This window comes from Falco peregrinus, chromosome W (genome assembly GCF_023634155.1).
Source record: "Falco peregrinus isolate bFalPer1 chromosome W, bFalPer1.pri, whole genome shotgun sequence".
NCBI classification, from domain to species: Eukaryota; Metazoa; Chordata; class Aves; order Falconiformes; family Falconidae; genus Falco; species Falco peregrinus.
The window spans coordinates 24,698,136-24,724,826 of record NC_073743.1 but is presented as its reverse complement, the minus strand read 5'-3'; the positions used below and the strand labels follow the sequence as shown (position 1 = coordinate 24,724,826).

General features: G+C 45.2%; 1 protein-coding gene across 1 annotated transcript in view; it reads left to right on the top strand.

The window, feature by feature from the left end:
- Positions 1-26,691, top strand: part of LOC129783134 (zinc finger protein 462-like) — a 105,036-nt gene that overhangs the window by 53,608 nt on the left and 24,737 nt on the right. Inside the window, 5 exon segments of the mRNA XM_055792882.1 lie at positions 284-448; positions 1,900-2,003; positions 5,224-5,342; positions 17,310-17,501; positions 24,392-24,650. Of these exon segments, the coding sequence (XP_055648857.1) occupies positions 284-448; positions 1,900-2,003; positions 5,224-5,342; positions 17,310-17,501; positions 24,392-24,650 (839 nt within the window).

The following is a 26,691-nucleotide window of genomic DNA, read 5'->3' as shown; positions in this document are numbered from 1 at the left end:
GTTGGAGAGGCAGCCTTGATGCTGTGGGAGCATTTCTCAGCAGTAGTCAAAACGCTGGTGTGTTATCACCACCTTTCTAGCTACCAATACAAGCACAGCACTGTGAGGGCTGCTATGGGGAAAATTAACTTCATCTCAACCAGACCCAATACACATGTACACTAAATGCAATTTCCCTTAAGGTGCAAAATCTGGTCTGGATATATTCCTAAAAGTGAGATATCAGAAGCATGTTTCACATATTATGTTAGTATAACTGATTAATACTCATGTGCTTCAATAGGCTTTTGGACACTTGGAAGATGCTTCAAAACTTGAGGAGAGGAAAGTAGTTGGCTACAAATGTAAATTTTGTGTGGAAGTTCATCCAACGCTTCGAGCCATCTGTAATCATCTCCGTAAGCATGTCCAGTATGGAAATGTTTCTTCTGTGTCAGCTACAGTAAAGGTGAGAATTCTGTGAACTGACAACATTTTTTGTTTGCTATTAAGGTCTAACTGAAAGCCTGTAGAGGGGTCCCAAGGAGTCAAATGGGTTTTGGATTGGGTATTCTGAACAGTTAAGCATGACATTCTAATCTAATTCTTCAGGTTTCTGCAGCACATTTTGTTTACTTTAAGATGTTTTACCTTTCTTCTGTTCTTCGTCTGGGGCACAAAAACTATTTAATTCTAATTTCTTATCTGCCATGTAGGAACTGATATCATGGATGACTGAAAGGCTTGATTTATGAGCAGGAGCTTCTCCCTCAGCTGTTCTGGACTACTTTTCTGCTTTCTTAGACCCCTAATGTATGGAGTGGTTTTTTTTTTCCTCCAACCCATATGCAAAAGTGAAATTATAGTGCTGCAAACACATATTCAAATAGCCAGCTGAGCCAGAGGTCCAATTCAAGTGGTTAATTGTAAATGTGCTGCTCTTTCCTCCCTATTCAAGTGGAGACCACCTAGAATGTCTCTGAGGATAGGCTGTGCTCCACAGACAGCTTTACAGGCTATCAGCAGGGGGAGTTCAGGTGCAATAAGGTTGCAAAACTGGTTATGCAGTTTTCCTCCTTTTCTTGCTGCAATGAGTACTCAGCAAAATATTATTCTGAAGTCCTCAGAATGTTAACTAAAGCATGCATATTTCATGACATCAACTGTGTGCTGTGTAAAGTATCTGAGTACTTCACAGTCTAAATTATTCTACCTAAGAGCTTTCATTCTCCTTCCACTGAACTTTCTTTAGCTTATCCAATACTACTGACAGAATAGGATGCTTATCTTCTATCAATGTCAAAACACAGCACTGCACTAGCTAGGAAGAAATATTAACTCTATCCCAGCAGAAATCAGGACAGGGTTCAATACCATCTTTTGAGCAAGTAGATACTAAACAGCAGGGAACAAAAACTAAAATACAAGACCCTAAAACCATCATATAAATAGACTTTTCATTTTCTTATTTGTGTTATGCAATTTCAGTCTATGAACAGTTTTAATGTTGCTGCAGAATGCATGCTGTGCTAGTTAACACTTAGGAAATGGACCAAGAGATGGGTTTTTTGTTTTTTTAATGTATATACATATATATATATAATTAAAGACTAGGCTCTCTTTATACAAAAAGTCATTATTGTAGTATGGTAGGGATACCCTTAGAAACTGAATGCATTGGGATATATAGGAGAGATTGAGGGGCAGAAGGGAGAGAGAATTGATGGCTTTGGGGGGGTATGTGTTTTTTAGCAGGAAGCTGAAGATTCTTCAAGCACAACTTTGGAGGGGTTTGAGGGAGCCAAAGACCCTGGCACTGTGGAATTTACAGAAGCTGAATCTGGAGCATCCTTGGAAGATGAAACCAGGCCTGGGGGCTACCACTGCAGCCAGTGTGACCGGGTTTTGATGTCTATGCAGGGTCTGCGATCTCATGAGAGGAGTCACTTGGCTCTGGCCATGTTTACCCGGGAAGACAAGTACAGCTGCCAGTATTGCTCCTTTGTCTCTGCTTTCAGGCACAAGTAAGTTACGGTTTGTTTTCAACGGCACAGACTACTAGCATGACTTTTTTATGTTGGTTGACATTGAAGGAGAGTGCATTCAATTTTATTTCAAGCCATGTTTTTATCTTTCTCAGCATTTAGGTATTTTCTATGCCCCCAAACATTTTGCCATCGTCGACTGTAAAAAGTCCCATTTTTATATCTTCTTGAATACAAATTCTCTTTTTGTTGTGTGTAGGGGAAATGCACACCAAGCAAAAAGATGCCCACCACTTATGCAGTCTTGTTAAATGCATGAAATTAAAAAAGCCATAAAGAGGAAAAAGTATTTTTCACTAGCCTTCCATGTAACTACCTTATTTTTAAATAGTACTGTGACTTCGTTTCTAGTGTTGAACAGCTATCACAAGCCAATCTTAAAGTTAAGAGTTTTTTTCTTTTCTTATTTGTGTTATGAAATTTCAGTCTATGAACATAATCTTCAAATCAGTGTGGTATTCTTGAAATGGGTTGAGGAAATCACCCCTTATCTGATGTGACCCATGAAAAATGCATGGTCATAATAAATAATCAAATTCCTCATGACATTTCTTTGCCTACAAATAGGAAGCTTTAGAATTCTTTTATCATATTTATTCATGGCTTGCCACAAAGAAATACGGTTTATTGTTGTGGGTTTTTTTACTGGCATCCTAGACTGACAAACATATGTACATTTTTTCTGTAGCTTCTGGGGGAAGAACTGTCATGTCCCCCCATCCTGTGTCTGTCCCTCTTCACTCCAGGGAGATCCAGGTGGTTGTTTAACATAGGCATTGATAGCATTGTCAGTGACACCCTTAAATTGGGTGAAGTTGTTACTGTTCTGCAATTAAAAGTAGGTGGGAAAGAAAGCATGATATAAGAAATATTTATAAACCCTGGTGTTAGAAAAGCAGCATTTCTGTCAGTATCACAGCATGGTTCCTATGTGGATAAGCAGCAGGGGATAATAGTCCAAGGGTTGGGCAGGCCTTAGCAGTCTGTCATTAACATCCTGGATCTGAGCTGGCAAGCAGCAAACCTCCCTGTACAGCAGATTAGGTTGGTATCTCCCCTGCAGAAGGGAGTCTCCCACTACTATCACTCACCACTTCCCCCCTGGTGCTGTCACATTGTTCAGGTACAGCCAACTCTGATGCTTCATTGGACAGAGCTCCCAGCTCCTCATCTGCAATCAGATGCAGAACTATAGAACCTATTCTGTAGTTGCAGATCTGCTGGTGAAGCAGGTGCCTTCCTCCCAATGCCAGATATCACAAGCTTCCAGCCTTTGCCATCTTGGTAGTCTCTATTTCCCAATCTGATAAACAGACACTGGCTGCCCCTTTCTTCAGTACAATTGGGAGTTTGGACTCTTGTCTCTGCAGGATCTCTGAGGAAGATCCTGTTAATTTTTTTCTCATCTCTGATGCTGTGCGGTTGTCTGATCTCCTGCAGCTTCTTTAACCTGATAACACGCCCTCCTGTAGGCAAGGAGGACAGTTTTCCTCTGCCCCATCCTCAGTGAGAAGCCTTAGACATTCCCTGTAGCCCCAGACATAGAATAAATTAGAATAGAACAGAACAGAACAGTTGGAAGGGACCTGCAGTGATCATCTAATCCAACTGCCTGACCAATTCAGGGCTGACCAAAAGTTAAACCATATTATTAAGGGCATTGTCCATATGTCTTTTAAACACTGACAGGCATGGGGCATCGACCCATCTCTCTAGGAAGGGTGTTCCAGTGTTTGACCAGCCTCTCAATAAAGAAATGCTTCCTACTGTCAAGTCTGAACCTCCCCTGGTGCAGCTTTGAACCATTCCCACATGTCCTGTCACTGGATCCCAGGGAGAAGAGCTCAGCACCTCCCCCTCCACTTCCCCTCCTCAGGAAGCTGCAGAGAACAATGAGGTCACCCCTCAGCTTCCTTTTCTCCAAACTAGACAAACCAAGAGTCCTCAGCTGCTCTTCATAGGACATGCCTTCCAGCCCTGTCACCAACTTTGTTGCCCTCCTCTGGATGCATTCAAGTGCCTTAACATCCTTCCTTAAATTGTGGGGTCCAGAACTGCACGCAGTGCTCAAGGTGAGGCTGCAGCAATGCTGAAAACAGTGGGATAATCCCCTCTCTTAACCAGCTGGTAAAGCTGTGTTTGATGCACCCCCAGAATGCAGTTTGGCCTCTTGGCTGCCAGGGCACACTGCTGACTCAGACTGCTGCCAACCAGCACCCCCAGATCCCTTTCTGCAGGGCTGTTCTCCAGCCACTCTTCTCCCAATTCTATACTTGTGCCCAGCATTACTCCATCCCAGGTGCAGGATTCAGCATTCTGACTTGTCAAATTTCATCCCATTAATCATGGCCTAATGCCCCAGTCTATCTAGATCCCTCTGCAAAGCCTTCTGTCCCTCAAGAGAGTCAACAGCACCTCCCAACTTGGTATCATCAGCAAACTTGCTAATGGTGCATTCAACTCCTGCATCCAGATTGTTGATAAATATATTGAACAGGACTGGCCCCTAGAATTTAACCCTGAGGAACACTGCTGGTGACTGGTTGCCAGCCAGGTGTAGCCCCATTCACTACAGCACTTTGAGCCCTGCCCTTCAGCCAGTTCTTCACCTAGTGCACCATGAACCTGCTTATCCCACAGTTGGACAACTTGTCCAGAAGGATGCTGTGAGGGACAGTATCAAAAGCCTTACTAAAATCCAGAAAAACTACATCCACTGCCTTCCCTTCATCCACTAGGTGGGTGACCTTATCACGGAAGGATAGCAAATTAGTTATACAGGACTTTCTCTTTGTGAACCCATGTTGATTGTGCCTGATGATTGCATTGTCCTTTAAATGCCTTTCAATAGTACCCAGCATAATCTTCTCCACAATTTTTCAAGGAACTGAGATTAGATTAACAGGTCCATAGTTTCCTGGGTCTTCCTGCACACCCTTCTTGTAGATTGGAATAACATTGGCTAGCATTCTGTGTGATAAAATTGGTGATAAATCTCTTTCTTACTCAGATCAGATTCTGCCTTGTTCTATAAGCAGACCTGTTGGATATAAAGAACCAGCATGAGAAGGATAGCTGAGCCTGGCTTGCTCTTATTTAAAATTTATTTTTGTTACTTGTTTTTTGGCTTGCATCTGAAGGAATAGCTAAAATGATTTACTATTTTGTTTCCTTTTTTTTTTGTCTGTCTTTTGGTCAGTCTGGATCGCCATATGCAGACTCATCATGGGCACCATAAGCCATTCCGTTGCAAGCTCTGTCCATTCAAGTCCTCTTACAATAGCCGCTTGAAAACCCATATACTCAAAGCTCATGCTGGTAAGTCAACCCTTCCTTGCTTGTGCTGTCCCTTGTCCTCTCTCAATCTCTTTTTCTTGCTGTCAGGCACATGTACTTTCTCTTGTGTGCTCCCTCTTGCTCAATCTCACACACAGTCATGCTTGTTCTCTCTCTCTGTCCCTTGTGGGCAGTTACACGTGCTCTCCGCACTCTCTTGCATGATCACAAGCTCTTGTGCGGTTGGGTGCTCTCCCTCTCTCACGTGTGGTCACATGCCCCCCTCTCATTTTTGTGTGTCCCCTCTCAATCAACCTTGTGCATGGTTGCACTTGTTCTCCTGTTTTTCCTCTCTCCCTCACATGCAGTCATGCTCGCTCTCCCTCTCTATCTAGATGGTCATCTCCCTCTCTCATGTGTGGTTATGTCTGGTCTCTGTCATGTGTTATCCTCTCTTGCTCACTCTCATGATTGTGTTTGCTCTCCCTCTTCATGTGCGGCTGTGCTCTCATGAGCTGCTTCTTGCTTGCTTCCTCTCATTCTGAGTCACGTGCTCCCTGTTGCTGAAACTTGTGCGTGGTGTGCTCACTCTCCCTCTCTATGTTGTGCATTGCTGTTCCTCTCTTGGGTGTGATGGCACATGCTCTCCCTCACTCGGTCAAATATTCTTTATAAAAGACTGTGGCGCTCTCTCTCTCAGACCATTGCATGCTCTCCCTCACCCAACAGTGATGTTTGCTTTCCCTCTCTGGGTCACGTTCTCTCTGTATCTCATGTGTGGCTGTGTATGCTCCCTTCCCCTCTCTCTGTCACAGACTTGTTCTCCCTCTCTATTGCTCCCTTCTGTGCTCTATTGTGCTTGGTCACCTGGCTCTACATTTCTCTCCAAGTCTGGCTAGGTTTCTCTTTCTTGTGGTTTCTTCCTCTCACGTGCTCCTTCTAGCGGTCATGTGTTTGCTGTTGCTAGCTTTCCCTTCCTCTCTTGGTGAAGGTCTCGTGCTCTCTTTCTCGGTCATGCACTCTGTTTCTTGCAGCACATGCTCTCTATCAGTCACATCTTCTTCCTCTCTCTGTCTCTGTCATGGTCATGCACTCTTTCTGTCTTTGGAACACAGTGTCTCAGTCTGTGTTGGTCTTTCTTCCTGTTGCTCTAGTCTGGAACTCTGTTGTGTGCACTGGCTCATTTTGTCTTGTGTCATGCTTTCTTGTTTTTGCTCTCATGCTTGCCCACTCTGGGTCACATACACTCTTGCTCATTCTTTGGGTTGTGCACTCTTGCATGCACACACTCTTCCTCTAGTTGCATCTTTGCTCCCCTCCACCCTGGGGCATGTGTGTGTGTGTGCTCTCTCTCCCTGGGTCATGCACACATGCATGCTCTCTCCCTGCATTGCATGCTTCTGTCTCGCTGCACTTTGTTCTCCCTGGGCTGCACACTCGTGCTCTCTCTCTGGGTCTTGCATGCTCTCTCTGGGCTGTACTCTCTTGGTAATTCATGTACTCTCTGGACTGTACATTTGCTCTGTGGGCTGCATGTTCTCACATACCCTCTCTGGGTCTTGTGCTCTCTCTGCCTTGTGTGATCCTCTCAATCTGTGTTGGACATGCTCTCTCTGGGGTGTACACTCTTGGTTGTACACTCCGCATTGTGCACTCCTTTGGGCCCTGCTACATTTGGGCACCCACTCTGTCTCCTGGGGTTGTGTGTGTATTCTTGCATGATCTCTCAGGGTTATGTACTTGATCTGTGGGCCATGTGAGTTTTCTCTGGAATGGGCACATGCACTTGCTTTTGGTTGTGCATGTGCATTCTCACTCTGGGTCACATGTGCTCTCTCCCCTGATCACACGCACATGCTCTTGCACGTTCTCGGTTTAGGCTGTGATCTCTCTCTTGCTCTGGGTTGTGCGTGCTCATGCTTGCTATCTCTGAGTGGCAGGCACCTGCTTGGTCTATCTGGATCATGTGTGTGCTCATTTTGTCATGCATGCTTTTCTCAGTGTCACACTCTGGGGTGTGCGTCCTCTTTCACTCTCTGGGGCATTCATTCTTGTCTTTCTCTAGGTCACATAGAATCATAGAATAGTTTGGGTTGGAAGAGACTTTTATAGGTCATCTAGTCCAAACCCCCTGCAATGAGCAAGGACATCTTCAACTAGATCAGGTTGCTCAGAGCCCTGTCCAACCTTGAATGTTTTCAGCGATTTCCATCCACAACTTCTCTGGGCAACCTGTTTCAGTGTCTCACCACCCTCACAGTAAAGAATTTCTTCCTAATATCTAATCTAAATCTACTGTCTTTCAGTTTAAAACCCTTGCACCTTGTCCTGTCGCTACAGGCCTTGGTAACAAGTCTGTCCCCATCTTTCTTATAAACCCCTTTTAAATATTGAAAGACCACAATAAGGTCTACCTAGACCCTTCTCCAGGCTAAACCACCTCAACTCTCTCAGCCTTTCTTCATAGGAGAGATGTTCCATCCCTCTGATCATTTTCACAGCCTTCCTCTGGACCCATTCTAACTGGTCCATGTCTTTCTTGTACTGTGGGCCTCAGAGCTGGATGCAGTACTCCAGGTGGGGTTTCACAAGAGCGGAGTAGAGGGGGGAGAATCACCTCTCTCGACCCGCTAGCCACACTTGGCTTTCTGGTCTGCAAGCGCAAGTCATTGATGAAGATATTACAGACCCCTGAGGGACACCACTCATCACTGATCTCCATGCAGACATTGAGCTGTTGACCACTAACCTCTGGATGCAACCATGCAGCCAACCAATTCCTCACCCACTGTGAGTCCATTCATTAAATCCATATCTCTCCAATTTAGAGAGAAGGATGTTGTGGGGGATCGTGTCAAAGGCCTTACAGAAGTCCAGATAGATGACATCCATAGCTCTTCTCTTGTCCACTGATGTTTTCACTCCATCATAGAAGGCCACTAGGTTGGTCAGGCAATACTTGGCCTTGGTGAAGCCATGTTGGCTGTCTTGAATCCCCTACCTACCCTCCATGTGCCTTAACATAGGTTCTAGGACAATCTGTTCCATGGTATTCTCAGGCACAGAGGTGAGGCTGACAGGTCGGTAGTTCCCAGGATCCTCCTTTCTACCCTTTTAAAAATGGGTGCAATCTTTCCCTTTTTCCAGGAACCAGGGACTTCACCTGACTGCCACGACTTTTTTTAATATCATGGAGAGTGGATTGGCAACTACATCAGCCAGTTCCCTCTGGACTCTGGGATGCATCTCATTGGGTCCCATGGACTTTTGTATGTTCAGGTTCCTCAGTTAGTCTCAAACCGGATCTTCTCTTATAGTTGGAGGGACTTTGCTCCCCTGGGACCTGCCTTGAGGTCCATCCACTCGAGAGGTGTGGGAAGAGAGGTTGCCAGTGAAGATGGAGGCAAAAATGTTGTTGAGTACTTTAGCCTTCTCCTCATCCATTGTTACCAGTTTGCTAGTTGTGTTCATCAGGGCGCTATGCTTTCTTTGACCTTCCTTTTCTGGCTGACATACCTATAGAAGCCCTTCTTATTATTCTTTGCATCCCTTGCCCAGTTCAGCTCCATCCATGCCTTGGCCCCATCCCTACACATCTGGGCAGCATCCCTATACTCTTCCCAGGATATCTGTCCCTGCTTCCGCTGCCTGTGCATTTCCTTCTTGCCCTTTAGTTTGACCAGCAGGTCTAGACTCACCCATGCTAGTCTCTTGCCTTCCTTTCCTGATTTCTTATACCTGGGAACTGAGAGCTCTTGCACTCTATGGAAAGCATCCTTAAAGATCTGCCAGCTCTGTTCTGCTCCCTTGTCCCTGAGGGCAGTTTCCCAGGGGGTCCTATTGACTAACTTCTTGAACAGCTGGAAGTTTACTTTCCTAAAATTCAGTGCCCTGACTTTTAGCCTGTCCCATATCCCTCAGGACTGCAAACTCCACCAGTGCATGATCACTGCAGCCCAGGCTGCCTCCAATCTTGACATCACTTGCATTGGTGACCATCAGGTCCAGTAACGTATCCCCTCTGGTAGGGCTGTCTATTACCTGGCTTAAGAAGTTATCCTCAATGTGCTCCATGAGTCTCCTGGATTGCCTACAGCTTACCATGCTGCTTTTCCATCAGATGTTGGGGTGGTTGAAGTCCCCCAGCAGGACAAGAGCCTGCGAGCATGATGCCTCCTCTAGCTGGAGTAAGAAGGCTTTGTCAATAGGCTCCCCTTAATTGAGCAGCCTGTAGTAAACACCGACCAAAGGTTCCCTTTGTTGCCTCGATCTCTAATTCTTACCCATAAGTTTTCAACCTGCTTGTAGCTATTCTTCAGAGAGAGCTCTTCACAGTCTATCCATTTCTTGATGTAGAGGGCAACTCCTCCATCCCTCCTTCCTCGCCTGTCCCTTCTGAACAGCCTGTAGCCATTGATAGCCACACTCCAGTCATGGGATTCGTCCCACCAGGTTTCAGTAATGGCAACTAGATCATAGCTTTCTAGCAGCACAGTAGTTTCCAACTCCTCCTGTTTGTTGCCTGTGCTGTGTGCATTGGTATAGAGCAGGGGTCCTCAAACTTTTTAAGCAGGGGGCTGGCATGCGGATGAAGTGGCAGGCAGTCATCTGCGGCTGCTTGGTTTCCCCCCCCAACCCCCAGCGGGGGGGGGTGGGGGTGTGTGTGTTCTGTAAATACCGGGGGCCGGATTGAGGACCCTGGGGGGCCGTATCCGGCCCGCGGGCCGTAGTTTGAGGACCCCTGCCCTAGCTTATCTCTGTAAGACTTCAAGTGTGCTGCAGTGTACCCAGCACATCTCAGAGCAACAGGCTGAGGGCCTTTGCTAGCACCCCCATCCCTCTAAACTTGGCGTGTTGTCCAACAGCTTGTCATGGGCAAGCCTGATATTATAATTATATATTATTATGCTTGAGCTCTCCCTCAAGAGAGTGCACTCTTGCTCTCTGGGTCAAATGCTCTCTCTGAGTCATAAGCTTTGGGTTGCATGCAGTCACTCTTGCTCTCTGGGTCACATTCACATTCTTTGGGACCTGTGCAATCTCTTGCTTTTTGGGTCATGTACGTGCTTTCTCTCTCTCTCTGGGTCACACACATTGCTCACTCTGTCCTCTGGGTTATGCTCTCTTTCTCTGGGTTATGGTTCTATTTGTATCTTTGGTTTAAGTGTGCTTTCTGTCTCTGCCTCCCTCTTCCATCTCTGAGTTATTCTCTCTCTGTGTCATGCACTCTCCCTATAGGCCAGTGTCTCTGCCCCCCTTTTTCTCTCTCAGGGCAACATATTCTCTCTGATTTTCTCTTTCTGGGTCACACCCACACACCCTGTGCACACCCTGAGCACCCTCTTTCTCTTTCTGGGTTTCTTTCCCTCTGGTTTTCTTTTCTGGGTCGTGTTTGTTCATTCCCTCTGAATTGAGAGTTGCTGACTATTGGTTGCTGCCACCTCCTTTGGGCTGTCTTCTCTCTTTCTCTGGGCCAACCTCTCTTGCTTTATCTGGGCTAGCCTCTCTCTTTCTCTCTTGTTGGGTCACTCACCCCACACCCATGCTGCTGCCGCCCCCCCCCCCCCCCCCCATTGCTCTCTTTCTCTCTGTCTTTGGACAAACTATCTGTTTCTCTGTGTCTCTCCCTCCCGCTGGGTTACATGTGCTCTGTCTCATGTCTTCCCTCTCTCTGGGCTCACACCCCCTCTCATGCCCTCTCTCTCTCTGGGTCATGTGTGTCACACCCCACCCCCACCCCCTTTCTCCTTGGGTCAACCTTTATCTGTATTTCCCTCTTGGTTGTGGCCCCCCCCCATCTCTCTCTCTGGGTTGACACCTATTGCGCCTTCTCTCTCCCTCTGGGTCGCCAGCTCTCTCCCACTTTGGTCCCCAACCCCCTTTTTGGCTCATCTTCTACACACCCACCCCACCCACTGCCAATCTGTCCATCTCTATCACATTCTTGGCCATTATCTTTCCTTCTCTCCCTCTCTGTGGGTTGCCCTGTCTCTATGGCTTGCTGCCCCTCCCCTTCCTCTTGCTCACTCTCTCTGGGCCACTCTGTCCTCTCTTTTCTCTGGGTTGATATCTCACACACAGTTTGGATGTCTCTCTCTCTTTTGACACCCCTCTGGGGTGTACCATGCTGTCTCTCTGGATTGCCTTCTCTCACACCCGCTCTCTTCCCCCCACTCCAGACCTCATCCTCTCTTACTCACCCCCTCTCCCCTTCTCTCTCCACCTCTCTTTCTGCCTCTTTGCCACCTGTGTTCTCCCTTTCTCTGCCTCTTTCTGGGTCACACTCTCTCTGTGGGTTACCCTCTCTCTTTGCACTCTCTCTTTGCATTGCTGCCACCTCATTTGGGCTGCCTTCTCACTCTTTCTCTCTGGGTCAACCTCTTTCATGTTCTCTGGGTTCACCTGTCACACCCACTCTCTCAGTGAGTTATGCTCAGTATTTCTCTCTCTGGACCACGCTCTCTGGGTCAGGTGTTCTCTCTTTTTCTCTGTGGATTGTGCTCTCTCTGTCTTTGGGTTGCCCTCTTGATTGCTCCCTATGGGTCACCCACCCTCAGTGGGTAATCCTCTCCCTCCCTCCCTCCCTCCCTCAGTCTGCCCCCCCCCCCCCCCCCCCCCTTTCTCTTTAGTTTGACCTCTATCTGTCTTTCTCTCTTGGTTGCCTGCCTTTCTCTATATCTCTGGGTTGCCCTCTCCCTCTTTCTGGGCTGCTCTCTTTCATTCTGGATCATCCTCCCTGTCCTCCCCCTTTCTCTTTGGGTTAATCTGTCTCTTTTTCTCCTCAGGTCAAACCTTTATCTGTATTTACCTCTTGTATTTACCCCCCAAACTTCTCCCTCCCCCCTCCCTCTGGGTATCTCTCTCTTTCTCAGTTGACGTCTATCATGGCCACTCTCCCTCCCTCTGGGTTGCCACCTCTCCCTCTGGGTTGCCACCTCTCCCTCTGGGTTGCCACCTCTCCCTCCCTTTGGTTCCCCACCCCCTTTTTGGCTTGTCTTCTCTCTCCCCCCCATCCTTCATGCCCCCCACCCCCCCCTGCTTAGCTGACCTCTCTCTCACTTTCTCTCTCTTTCTCTCCCTCTGTGTGGGTTACCCTCTCTCTGTGGGTTGCTGTACCTCTCTTTTGGGTCATCGTTCTTTGAGTCATCCTCTTGCTCTTTCTGGGTTGACTTCTCTGGCATGCTCTTTGTGTCCCCTCTCTCTCTTGTATAAACTCTTTCTCTGGGTCTCATTCTGGGTCCACCCACCCCTCTCTCCCTCTCTCTCTCTGCTCTCTCTCTGGGTTGACCTCTGCCTGTCTTTCTCTTTTGGTTGCCTCTTCCCCCCCCTCCCCCCCCCCCCCCCCGGACATCTCTCTCTCTCCCTTCCCCTCCCTCTTCTGTCTTCCTTGCTCTCTCTCTCTGGGCCACCACACCACCACCCCTGCGTCATGCACACCCTCCCTCCCTTTTGTCCACATTCACCCCTCTGTCTCTCTCATATGTATTCTTGTCTGACCTCTCCCTCTCTCTCTGGCCTGCAAGCTCTCTCTTCCTATGGACACCACCCCACCCCCCACCGCGGTTTGCTCGCTCTTTTTCTGGGTTGAGCTGCGCTTCTCTCTCTTTCTGGGTCATGCAAACTCATTCTCTGTTTGAGTTGCCCCCTATGTATGAGTGGTCACTTGCTCTGGGCAGTGGTCTTTTCCCCCTCTTTTGCTCTGGATCACTTTTTCTCTCTGGGCTATGCTTGCTCTCTTGCTGGGCCATCCTCACCATCTCTCTCTCTGGGTCAAGCTCTCTTTCTCCTCTTTCTGAGTACTGTGCATTCTCCCTCCAATTCTCTCTCTCTCTCTGGGTCACACTCTCTCTCAGTCACACTAGTGCACTCTAAGTCACACACACGCTCTCCTCCCCTCACATGTTCTTTATGGTCCATTCTCTCTCTCTCTGTCACACACACTCTCTGGGTCATGCACCCCCCCCCCCCCTCCTCTGTGTCATGCTGTCTCCCCCCCCTCTAGGTCATGCTCTCTCCCCCCTCCCCCCATGTTCTCTCTGTCTCTGTGGGTGATGCTCTTGGTCACATTCTCTGTCATCACTTTCTTGGTCTTTCTGGGTCAGACACTGTCTCTTTCTCTTGGTTGCACTTGCTCTCTCTGGGTCTCTGTCTCTGTATCACACTCACTTCATATCTTTCTTTGGGTTGCACTCTATCTGGTTCACACTGCCTCTCTCTCTGGGCCACATTCATGTTCTCTCTGGGTCACGCTTGCTCTCTGTCTCTCTTGACCACACCCACTTTCTCTGTCTGTGTCGTGCTTTCTCTCTCAGGGTCATGCACTCTCTCTTTGGGTTACAGGCTTTCTCTGCCTCTTTGGATCACATGCTCTTTCTGTCTCCTTCTCTGGGTGTCTTTTTCTCTGGCTTGTTCATGCTCTGTTTCTCTGGATCACGTGTGGTCTTTCTGGGTTGGTCACATGCTCTTTCATGGTTTCTTTGCCATGCATGCTCTTTTAGAGTATGTGCTATCTGTGTCACACATATACTTCTCTGAGTTCAAAACAGTCTCCCTCTTTGTAGTGTGCTCTCTTTCTCTGGGACTCTTTTTCCTGTTTTGTTTCCAGTAAGTTCTTTAGCAATATATCCTATTGAATAATAGCCTTGTGGATTTTTTTCACCAGTCTTCCAGTAATATAGTATTTCTATGACTTTCATTTGTTAAAGGTGTTTTTCCTCACTCTCTCTCATAGATATTTTGTTATTTATTCTTAGAGATGTGCATAATGCCCATACATTTTTTTTGAAGTGCCTTGGTGGTTGTAAAATTCCACGTGCCTCCTCATGTCCATTATCTTTTGGGGAGTGGTCAAACTCCATTTATTATAAAACGCATTCTTACATAATAGCTAGAACTGTTAAGGGATGTTACGATCAGCTGCCTCCTCCAGCAGTTCCAGCCCAGGACTTCCTTCTGCCTGGCCACTGGGACCAGTGGCTAGTCCAGGTTGAAATTTGCTAGTGAATACACACCCACCTGGTGCACGCTCAGTTTGAGGAAGCCTGGCACCAGGCACATGGGCTGTGATCCATGGTCCTGCTCCAGCCACTGGCACAGAGCCTCTCACTCTCCTCACTCATACCAGTCCCTCCCAGTAGCTGGTTGTCAAGACACACACCATTCCCACCCCAGTGGCTGGAGGTTAAAGACCCCCACTCGTGCCAGTATAGTCCAGGGGCACCTACACTCCCAGTCTGACTCCAGTAGCTGGCACCAGATTCCATTCACACAGGTCTCACCGGTAGCTGGCACTTAGTCCTTGCAGCACACATGCGCACAGGACAGAGTGAGATTATGCAGAGATATTTAAGAAAAGATTTAATAAGAAGATGTAAGAAGAAAGGACAGACTGTGGTGATCAGGTGCAGGGCTCAGTCAGGCAAGCGTACCAACTGGCCCTGTTTTACATGCAACTGGTCCCTTTTATACTCCTTTCTGTCTACCACTCTTTTTGTTCCTTCCTGCTTCCCCTTTCCCTTGCATGTCACCTCATGAGTTTGTATACTTCTATAGATTCCTGCACCCCTCCCAGTCCAGTATCCAGGATATCCCCCTGGGTTTGCAGTCTTATCAGTTGCAAAGTCCAGGATGATCTTCCTGGAAGTGGAGCCTGTGGTTTCTTGGTAGCCCATCAGTAAGTGTGACTAGTGAGGTTTGTTTCTTGTCATTGTCTCCATGTTTTTTTCTGTCAGGTTTGTTTCTGTATATTTTTGTTTCTGGTTTCCCCCTTTTTCCCTTGGTTTCCCAACTGACAAGATAACCTTGCTGGAATAAACATTCTCACACTCATAGTGTGACTAACCAGGTTTGGTTCTCATCACAGACTCCCTTATCATTTTTCAGCCAGGTTTGTGTCTATGGATGTTCTTGTTTATGTCTTCCTCCTTTTCTTATTATCCTTTTTTGTGTTTAAAAAGGTCCTTGACCAGATACCCTTAAAGGAACAGTAACTTTCCTTCCACATACCTTTACAAAGCCATTTGGTTCTTGTAAGCATCTAGCATTTGTTCTCATTCAGTATGTACTGCTTCCTTTGGCATAGAACAGAACTGTGTGTAGTATCTCTGAATGTGCTGTAATTTGTTTTCACTTTGAATCAGACTGTAACCTAGAGTTTTTGCCCAGAGTCTAAATCATCTGGGACACGATGCTTTGGATACATTTCAGGTGTTGAGACAGTCCCATAGAAAAATTGTGAAAATACACTTATTTATATATTTCAAAATAATAATTATGAGATTCAAAACTAACAGTAGAAAATTTCCTAACTTTTCTGTGGAATCACACTAATGAAAACTATAGTTTTGCCTCTGAAACCAAACACATTTTCACATGGTACTGTCCACCTGAACTGTTATTGATAAATAGGGAATACAGTTACTAGCTGTCTTCTAATTTCTTAATTTGTAGTAGTCTTCAATTTTATTTAATTTCTTATTGTGATTTTATGTTAAAAGTCAACTGATGCCTGCCAGGAATCGTTTATATTTAGCAAATATTAGGGGTTTATATCTTTTTGTCTTTAGTTCATCCTTTCACGTTAATCAGTCCATCATGCATGCTTTATGAAAACTGTTTTCTTTATCTTTGTAAACCAACAATACCTCTGTGGCAATAATATTCAGGTGCAGAATGTAATTTGAAAAGAAACCATGTGTGGCATTTTGTTTCAACATTTCAGACTGATCTTTTTCAGGTACACCAATGTGTATTTCTAAGAGTCTATGGTTTGTCTCTGTGATTAGCATAGTTTTGTGGGGGGTGTGTGTGTGGTATTTTCATATAGAACGAGTGCTAATCTCTTTATGTGCTTGTATGACTGGCTGTGATACTTCTTTTTCTCTTGTTCTTTTTTTTGTTCACTTATTTCTGATGTTTGAAACCATTCTGTTCTAGAACCTTGTTTGTTAAATTTGTTGAGAAATGGAAAACATTTTTCTGTCTCTTTCCTAACCAGAGCTCTTATCCTTCCATTAATGTTCATGAATATTTCACTCTTGTATTAATTTTGTCATTTTATGTACAACTTGCATGTAGTCAGTGTGGCCCTTTTACCCGGAAGCAACACTTCCAGAATAATTACTTGCCACACATATCACATCACTTAGGTTGGACATTTCAATTTTTCTTTCAGGTGCCTCCATACTTAACACAGAACGAATCTTGTCTTGGGAATTTATTTCCTATTGTATTCTGTCTTTATGACTTGGAATGTATTTGGAACCAAATTCTCTACTGCTCATTATTTCTCTTCTTTCACTTCTTTTAATATTTTTCCATAGTATACTTTCCCATAGCCCTATAAATATGTACTGCTTTTGGTATTGCCATGTCCACTTCTTGTAGTAAACCAACTTTGACTTGGTTACTACTTCTATGGAGCTCATTCCTGCCTGGAGGCAAGTTTCATATAAGGAAAATGGGATCCTCCTCAAATTAAGTGCAGGAGGCGGCAGTGGGTGATTTGTTTGTTGTTTTTTTTTTTTTTTAAATTTTGGGTGGTTTTTTTTCAAGAACCTTAGTTAACATTTTATAGTCTTTTTCTAGTTTCTTTAGTAATGATTCTGGATGTGTTGCATGGAAAAACACAGAGGACTTCACCCTTGCTTTCCTCCCAAAGAAATTTGGAAATGCTCTAGTCTGGTAGCTCTTTTTGAATCCAAGATTCTATTTTCTTATACTGTACAACACAGACATGCTAAGAGTCTGGTCTTTGTTTTCTTGCATCAGCCATTTAACAAGGTTCTAGAGTTGTCAGAAAAAAAAAACTTTGGTCCCAAAGTGGGTGTCTGTACCTGCAGAGTCCAGACTGTTTCAACAGGGAGATGTATATAGTTTTTTCTCTTTGGAATAAGTCTCACACTGAAGGAAACGGTAGGAATTTTCCTGCTGAGTTCAGCAGGAAAAGAATGGGGATCCCATTTTGTTTCTTTTGTGAGCTGATGACTTGCCTGTATTTCACTCATCCAGGTGAACATGCCTACAAATGTTCTTCCTGCACATTTTCCACCATGACAATCGGCCAGCTGAAAGATCATTCCTTGAGAGTGCATGGGAAAGCACTGACACTACCAAGACCCCGTGTTGTCAGCCTCTCACCTTCACTTGGCTACCATACCTCCAAGAAACACATCTCTGCTGAAGCGGTGGAGGACACTAATGGTACGAGGTGCCTTAGAGCAAAAATTTGTCTAAAATATTACTTAATATATTTATTTAAAAAAAATTTAAGGCAGCAATTAAGAAAAATCCAAAGTTCCATGAAAAGCAAGCATAAAGGTGGTGTTCTAGTATTTGACCTGCAGTTGAATCTCACCAGTTTATTCTTTACTAACTTATACTGCCAATGGTTGGCCTTCGGAATAAGTCAAGCTAACTTTACTTTTCAGCAAAGATTTACAACATGGGAAAATTTCAGTGGCAGAGATCCCATTAAGTCAGTGGGAAAGAGACCATCTAATTCCATTTGCATTTCTAAAAACACCCCTTTATCTTGTTAGCAGAGCAGTTTAGTGAAGCCACTGAGTGTTGCAGGAGGACAGGGAATGGGGACTGCCATCAGTTCATAACGCTTTGTCTCTGGTGCTCCTTCCTCATCATGATGTTCCCCTGCTCTAGTGTGGTGTCCCTCCCACAGGGTACAGTCCTTCAGGAACAGACTGCTCCAGCATACCCCCCCTCTTCCCCCCCTTTCTCCCTCCCCCCCCCCCCCCCCCCCCCCCCCGGGCCACAGTTCCTGCTAGAAAACCTGATCCTGTGTGAGCTTCTCCATGGGCTACATCTTCCTTTAGGGAATATCCACTTGCTGCAGTATGGAGACCTCCATGGGCTGCAGTGAGGATAGCTGCTCTGGCGTGGTCCTCCATGGGCTGCAGGAGGAAAACCTGCTTCACCATGGTCTTCTTCACAGGCTGCAGGGGTATCTCTGCTCTGGCACCTGGAGCACCTCCTCCCCCTCCTTCTTCACTGACTTTGGTGTCTGCAGGGCTGTTTCCTATTTTTCTCACTCCTAACTCTCAAGGCTGCTGCACAGTGGGTTTTTACCCTTTCTTAAATATGTGATCACAGAGGCACCATCAATGCCATTGATTGTCTCAGGTTTGGGCAGCTTTGGGTCCATTTTGGAGCCAGCTGGAACTAGCTCTGTTGGACATGGGGGCAGCTCCTGGTGTCTTCTCACAGAAGCCACCCCTGCAGCACCCCTATGCTACCAAAATTTTGCCACATAAACCCAATACACCTGGCTAAAAATAAATTCTCTTATGTTCCCATACCAAATTTTTGATGGCAATTTGAGCCAAGTGGTTGGCCTGCTTATTTTGTTTCTCTTCTTGAGTTACCTTTGAATTTGGGATATGCGAGTTAATATGATGTATTAAAATAGGTCTTTGTTTCAGCTGTTGCATTGCTTTCCATTCTGCTGCTGCCCAAATTGGTTTTCCTTGCCACTACAAGTTAGCAGAATACAACCCCAATGCCCTCAGACACTCCTCATAGGACTTGTGCTCCAGACCCTTCACCAGCTTCGTTGCCCTTCTTTGGACACGCTCCAGCACCTCAATGTCTGTCTTGCAGTGAGGGGCCCAAACCTGAACACAGTATTTGAGGTGCAGCCTCACCAGTGCCGAGTACAGAGGGACGATCACTTCCCTAGTCCTGCTGGCCACACTGTTTCTGATACAAGCCCAGGATGCTATTGGCCTTCTTGGCCACTGGGCACACTGCTGGCTCATATTCAGCCGGCTGTCAACCAGCACCCTCAGGTCCTTTTCCGCCAGGCAGCTTTCCAGCCGCTGTTCCCCAAGCCTGTAGCGTTGCATGGAGGTGTTATGACCCAAGCAAGTGCAGGACCCGGCGCTTAGCCTTGTTGAACCTCATACAGTTGGCCTCGGCCCATCGATCCAGCCTGTCCAGATCCCTCTGTAGAGCCTTCCTACCCTCAAGGAGATCAACACTCCCCCCCCCCCCCCCCCCCCCCCCCCCCCCATCTTTGCGTCATCTGCAAACTTACTGAGGGTGCACTCAATTCCTTCATCCAGATCGTTGATAAAGATATGAAACAGAACTGGCCCCACTACTGAGCCCTGGGGAATATCACATGTGACCGGCCACCAGCTGGATGTAACTCCATTCACCACCATGCTTTGGGCTTGGCTGCCCAGCCAGCTTTTTACCCAGCGCAGAGTACACCCGTCCAAGCCATGAACAGACGGTTTCTCCAGGAGAATGCTGTGGGAGACAGTCTCAAAGGCTTTACTAAAGTCCAGGTAAACAACATCCACAGCCTTTCCCTCATCCGCTAAGTGGGTTGCCTTGTCATAGAAGGAGATCAGGTTAGTCAAGAGGACCTGCCTCTCATAAACCCTTGCTGACTGGGCCTGATCACCTGGTTGTCCTGTACGTGCCGCATTGATGGCACTCAAGATGATGGGCTCCATAACCTTCCCGGGCACCAAGGTCAGACTCACAGGCCTGTAGTTCCCTGGTTACTCCTTCCGAAAACTGAAAACAGAATACAAGCATAAGTTACACTTAGCAAAACATAGCAATTGCAGTACACAGTTCAATCACAATACCAATGTGATTCCCATTACCGATCTCTATAATGTGACCACCCCCCATGATTGTCAGGAAGGAAAATGTGGGTTGAAGCCAGCTCAAGCCTGTTGTTCTCTTTGACATTCTTTTGCTAGTTATTTTTTATATTTTATGATGGGATCAGCCACCCCCCCACGCCCACCCCCAGTCTGGCTAACTACAGGAGACATTCACACCCTTTTAATGAACACAACCAGTTGATTCACTCAACTGACATAGATGTTTATCTAAAACAAAGGCCACCCTCCTGTCCCCTTTATATTGAGATAAAATCAACTTCTTTGCATTAGTCTCTGAGCTTCATGGGCATGTCACCCTTGCCCATCTCCGCTGAGCCTTCTTCCATTGTAGAGGTTTATTGGTCAGTCACACGCACAGGAGCATGTTCTCAAGGCCATTACCTCTGCAAACTGATTGGAGTGTCCAGTCACTTTGTGTGATGCAGCTTCTCCTGTAGAGGGGTTCCAGGAAGTGGCTTGTCATCTCCTGTTTCCTGCTGTGATGTTACAGGATCTGCCAGTAAATGGACTCCGTTTATTTTTTACACTTAATTCATCATATGCTGGGGCATCAACTGTCCAAGGAGTTTAGTGTTCCTTCTACTGTTGATATGCTGGCCACTGACTAACAAGCTGAACTAATCCTGATCTGGAGCATGAACCAGTATGTGCCTACTGGGTAAGAGCCAGGACCCATTTTTGCCACATAGCAGTGGTTGCTCTTCCGCCAGTGGATTTTGAATCCTTAAACATAAAATTCAGGACCAGCAGTCTGGGGCATAACCACAGTGCCTGCTCTGTGCCTAATACTTCAGTGGCACACAGAACACCTCCATATGGAGCCAGGACTTCTTATTCTGGAGGGATATAATTATTTTCTACCCCTTTGTAACTCTGGCTCCAGAATCCCAATGGCCACCTTCCCATCTTGATGGGCTCATTGCCACAAGCTCCATATGATGCTGTTTTTTTTCCTGCACTAGTATATAACAAATGTTTTACATCACTACTTTCCCAGATAAGTCCTAATGCCATGGCATGGGCTATTTCCTGGTTGAGCTGCTCAAAAGCTTGCTGTTGTTCCTCTGCCTGTTCAAACTGATTCTTTCCAGGTTACTTGGTATACAGATTTGGTCAGTTGGCTATAACCAGGGATGTGCATATGTCAAAACTCAGGGTATTTTGCATGAGGGCAGTGTGTGCTAGGGCATAATACTGTTGAGGTATCCAGATAGTCCAATAGATTCAGTTATCTCCCATTTTCTGCCAGGCCAGTGGTGAGGCCCCTATAATACGGTAAGTTCAGTTCAGGCACCCAAACAGTATATGGGCTGGAGGTGAGAGGAGGAGGAGGAGCTAATGGTTTAACTGAACATTGCCTTGCACTTGCAATTCCTTGACTCACAGTGCTAGATACCTAATGGGTTTTTTTCACCCCACTCAGCCATATTCTCCCCCTTTTCCTTCAGGACCATCCATAAGTCCTAGTGTGTAGGGTAGGAGCATGGAGAATTCCCATATTTTCCTGATGTTTTTTCCGAGGTCAACCAGACCACTGGTCTTTAGACATTACCAACGATGCTCTTCCTAGTACAGTACATATAGGTCACTCATTGATCAACAGGGCACCGAGCTGTCAGGTGATACCAAAAGGGCGTTAATAACTGTCTAACCATCAGAGCTATTGGGCCATGGCATCAGTGGCCACAGCCTTACTGGGGTTCCTCCTCCCCTTTGCCTGTGAACACATTCCATCAACCCAAGCAACTGCAGTTGATCACCTCCCTCTTCCCAGTCCCTCCATGGGGATATCTTATTTTTGAGAGCAGCAAGATCAGACCATTTCTTAACATATCCCTCTGTCAGCTGATCCCCAACCCCACCCCCATTACATAGGGCATAGGACACAAACCCCCAAGAGCTTTGCTCTGCTGAGCCATCAGCTATATCCCTCCTCCTCTGGTTTCTCAGTACCTCCATAGCCACTGCAAGGCAGTTTTCCCGAGTGTGTTGGCTGTAAGTTTCCCACACAGCCTTAATCTTGCTCTGAGTAAAGAACCTGTTGTGTGATCATGTTCTGGGGAACAATGCCCCTGTTTGCACAGGTCTACTTAATTACAGTAACTAGGGGCTGCCTGATAGGCTTCTGTTATTAATTCATCATTAGAGTCCCAAATATCATCATCCCAGGTTTAAGGATCCCAGTCCAGTCAACGTGTGCTTACTGACTGTTCCTGTAGTGGCTCGGTGCATTAGTCTTTAATCTGGCTAATTAGCACCACTATGTACTAAAGTCTGATTAAGGCTCTCCCTTTCGCACTGAGCATTTGCTACTGCTTCCTTTAGCAAACCGTTCCTCTGGGAGAGAATGGCAGCTTGATTTGCAACTTCTCTTGCAAATATTTTTGGAGCTCCACTTGAAGCCTACCTACAACGTGTGCTGGCATACCTTCACAGAAAGCAGCACATCTCTCTCCTAGTGTTTTATATGTATCCTCTTCTCTCTGCAAGGCCCAGGCTAATTTTCTTGGAGTCTGTACTGGGAGGTGGTCCAGGTTCCAGGCAACTAGAACATGGACATGAAGCAAGCACCATCCCATCTCCTCCCAATCATCTTCCCATACCAGTACCATTTTCTTGGGTCCCTTTGGACCCTTCTTTTCCCAGCTATTCAGTATTCACACTCACCCCCAAACACATAATGGGCCCACCACTCACACCACAGTACACCACCACAAATTCCCAATAGCAGAATCAAGGCTCCTTCTGGAGACTCAAAATCATTCCAATTATTCCAGATCCAGCCCATGACAGTTCCCGGTGTTGCCCACATTCTCTGCTAATTACCGTTGTGGGAAAAACAGTTTAAAGTTGGGAAATTTCACTTGTGTTAATTTATTGCCAACCAGCCCAAACCTCCCATCATTGATTTGGGCGTTGAGAAAAAAAGATGACACTTAGACAAACGCATAAACACCTATCCTCTCTCCTCTCCAGTCTCATCTTCCCTTATTTTCACAAGTTACACTCAGTCTGTCAAAATTCCTCTAATAAGGAATTGGGTGGTGTAGAAGGTTGAGGTGATATGTGTAACGGTTTCTGCCTTGTGTGCCTGCTCCAGCATGGGTTGCCCACAGGCTGCATTCCCTTCAGAGGTGTATGTACCACACACACACACACAAAGTACCTCTCCAGCCACCACTGGCTGCCTGTGTATTTCTTAAATATGTTTGAGCAGGAGTGCTGTGTACTTCTTTTATGGGATAACATTTTGGGTTTTTTCTTTCCCACAGTTTGCCTCATGGCAGGCTGGAAGCAGCTGAGAGTGACACAGGGCCTTAAGATTTGAACGGGTAGAACTCATTGTGAGCAAACCTGCTGTAGAAGTAATGAGAAGAAAGAGAATAAATATATTGTGATCCAGTCTCTGCTCATGCAACTGAGCTAGAAGAAACAAAAAAAAACCCTGGACTGTTTTACCAGAAGCTTTCATGTCTCTGCTGTATACCTGATGATGAAGCTGGGGAGCCTGGAGTCATTTTCCTCCTTAAGTTTTGGTTTTGTTTGGTACTTTTTGTTGTTGCTGTTGGCCTGTTTTTCATTTCTAAAGCATATATAGCTATCTCTATGCCAGTGAGGAAAGAAAGCAACCATTTTACTCTCTTGAAAACAGATGAAGTCCAGACACTGAGTGCTGTACAGGCCTGTTTGCCTTTTGTTTCTCTTTACTAATTGGTTAATTTCCAACAAGTATGTGTTTTAGAGAATTCATACATATGCAGCCTCAGGGAATTATACTTTGGAAATGAAGTACCTGTTAAAACATGAGGTGGCTAGTATACTTTGTATTCTGACTTTTTTTTTTTAATCATCTTTTGTTTTCCTTTTCAAAAACATTAAGAAAAGAGCCTTTTGTTATCTTTTCAGGAATGTCACACTGAAATTCATCTGTGCTTTGTCTGCTTTCATTTGTACCATTCATGGGCAGTTGTGGATTAGATAGGACAAAGTAGCTGAATTCCTAACTTCCACATTCAAATCAAAGTATTGGGAAACTTCCAAGACTCACCTCCTTTTTTTTTTTTTTTTTTAAATAAAGTATTCTAGTTTTCAGTTTGTGTGATGAAACATATCTAGTCTGTGTTTTTTTAAATATCATTAAAATGGTGTGACAGCCTTGTGTTGGGTTGTATAAGGGCAAGGGAAATATTGTATCCATTTCCTTTTTCTTTCTGTCTTTAATAAGTTACTCTCATATATTTATCGCTCCCCAGATCAGATTTTAAAAGTCTAAGCTCAACTGACCACCTTTTACATTGTAGAATACAAATCGGGTTAGATGAAGAAATGGTAATCCACTTATTTCTTCAGAAGACTGTCTGCTGGAGCAGGCCTGGAACCTTTTTAAATTTCATTGACCCACCTGGAATGACAACCCTCCCTCTTTCTTTATAGACTCTTCATACTCGGAACCTCCTGATGTTCAGCAACAGTTGAACCATTACCAGTCTGCAGCTCTGGCCAGGAACAATATCAGCCGAATCCCACCTTCTGGGAGTGCTGCAGGAGTGGAAAAAACAGAAGCTATCCTTAACTGTGAATTTTGTGACTTCTCCTCGGGTTACATACAGAGCATTCGACGTCACTACCGTGACAAGCATGGAGGGAAGAAACTCTTCAAGTGCAAAGATTGTTCCTTTTATACAGGCTTTAAGTAAGTGTTGTGCAAAACAAACAAACTGAACTTCTAATGGTATATTTTTAGCGCTTCAAAAGACTTCTGAAATCTTTGTGTGAACTGGCTGTACCTAAGAGACACATGACCAGTGGTGACCAGGGAGAGGAACATAGGAAATGCCATACCAGATCACAGCAGCAGCCGTGTTAATTATTTTTCTTCATTCCTATAACAGCCTGTACCATCTGCTGAAGGGACAAGCATGAGAAACACTTGCAGTAGGCTGTACTCACTACAGTAAATAGTACAAAGAGTGGCGTTTTTTTCCTCCTCACAATTTGTAATTAGATGCTGGTCCTCACTATCAAGTATGAGGAGTTTTCTCTCAAAAAAATAAGGCATGTTTTTGGAACAGTTAGTATGAAGCATGGGGCAGTCAAATATTCTAGGTAGGTTATAGAATTTCTATTCCCTCTATGAAGAAAGCTCTCATAATACCTACCCCCCACAGTTTATCTGGCTGAGATATAAAGCATGCTCCAAAGTGCCTGATAGTATATAGAAACATTTCAGCAAATCCAATTAAACGTTGCATAATTTAAAGTTTCAGGTGTATGTTTAAGCCATGTTCCCTAAGGAAAAAAAGGTTTATGCAGTTGTGCTGTTTCTCAGTTTCCTTCGGATATTTTGAACCCTCAGTCATAGCCCCCTTAGCTGACATTCAAGGTCTCAAAGCTATTATGTCCTTAGGAGATTTGTGAAAACAGGTAGCGTGGTTGGATAAAGGAGACAGGCTCTGTTGAAGAGTTATGCTCAACCTTTCCTATTAGAATCATAAAATCACAGAATATCCTGAGTTGGAAGGGACCCATGAGGATCATCGAGTCCAACTCCTGTATGCTGGACGTTAGACATGAGAGACCTCATACAAGAGCAGCCTCAAGTTATACATTCATAAGGGATCAGGTTTTGTTGCTTCAGCTCCTTGCTAGTTATACGACACAACTTGCTGTTTAATTCCAATTACTATTACTATCGCTACTGCAGATTATTATTTGTTTAAGCATTTCCAACTCTTGATAGGTCCAATGTATCTTTTCACATTTTCCTATTGCCATTTTCTCCTACCAGGATTAAAAAAAAAATGCCTTAAATCAAGCTGTAATTACATATGTTCATAGTTACATAAAGAGAGTTGTGTTCTTTATTGTGGAGTCTCAAACTTTCTGGGATTAAGTCTTTCCTCTTTAAATGTACAACATACACACATGAGCTCTTATTAAAAAAACCAACTTACAGTCACCACAGAGAATTAAAACACACAAAAGCATCCACTGAAGTTGGTAAAAAACTCACCTATTGGCTTCAATGACCATTGGATCAGGCCCAAAGCCAGTTGTGTTAGTAATCTGTTTTGCATTCAAGCCAACAGACTTTGAGAACTTTCAAAGGGGCTTTAAATTCTGTAATTTAATGCAGCCAGCAGCTTTGCTCTTGCAAGCTTTAGCACCACCTCAGGAAAAAAAATTACCTAATTCCCCCAAGTTTACAAACACCTCTCATTTTAGTATTTGACCTTATAGCTTGATAGGTGCATAGTTAATTTCCTCTGCGTGTATGTCTCTCATATCTTTTAAGTATGCAGCTAATGGTATGAGATTTGTTGTGCAAAAGTACTCTTCATTTGTACTCTTCGTTCTCAGTCTTGAGTTTTCAGGTCCTCATAATTGAGGCATCCAAACTAATCAGCTTGGTGTCAAATTTACTGTAGGTGCAAGTCTATTTCATATTGACTCTGAACATTTCAGCTGTTGTGGGGCTAGTCTTATAAAGAGAGAGACTGTTGAGGATTTTTTTTTTCCCCCCATGAGAAATAAGATTTTTTTCACCCTTCAAAGTCTAGGACAGTTGAAAGGATTTTACCCAACTTGCTAAAATGTCTCTCTTTGCCAAAGTCAAGCAAGTAACAAGCACAAAAGTTGGAAATACTTTTGCCATCTTAACTATAGCAATGTGACTATAGAGCAATCACTGCAAAAGAGTATCTTGTGCAGAATGTGTGTTCGGTTATTGGGGA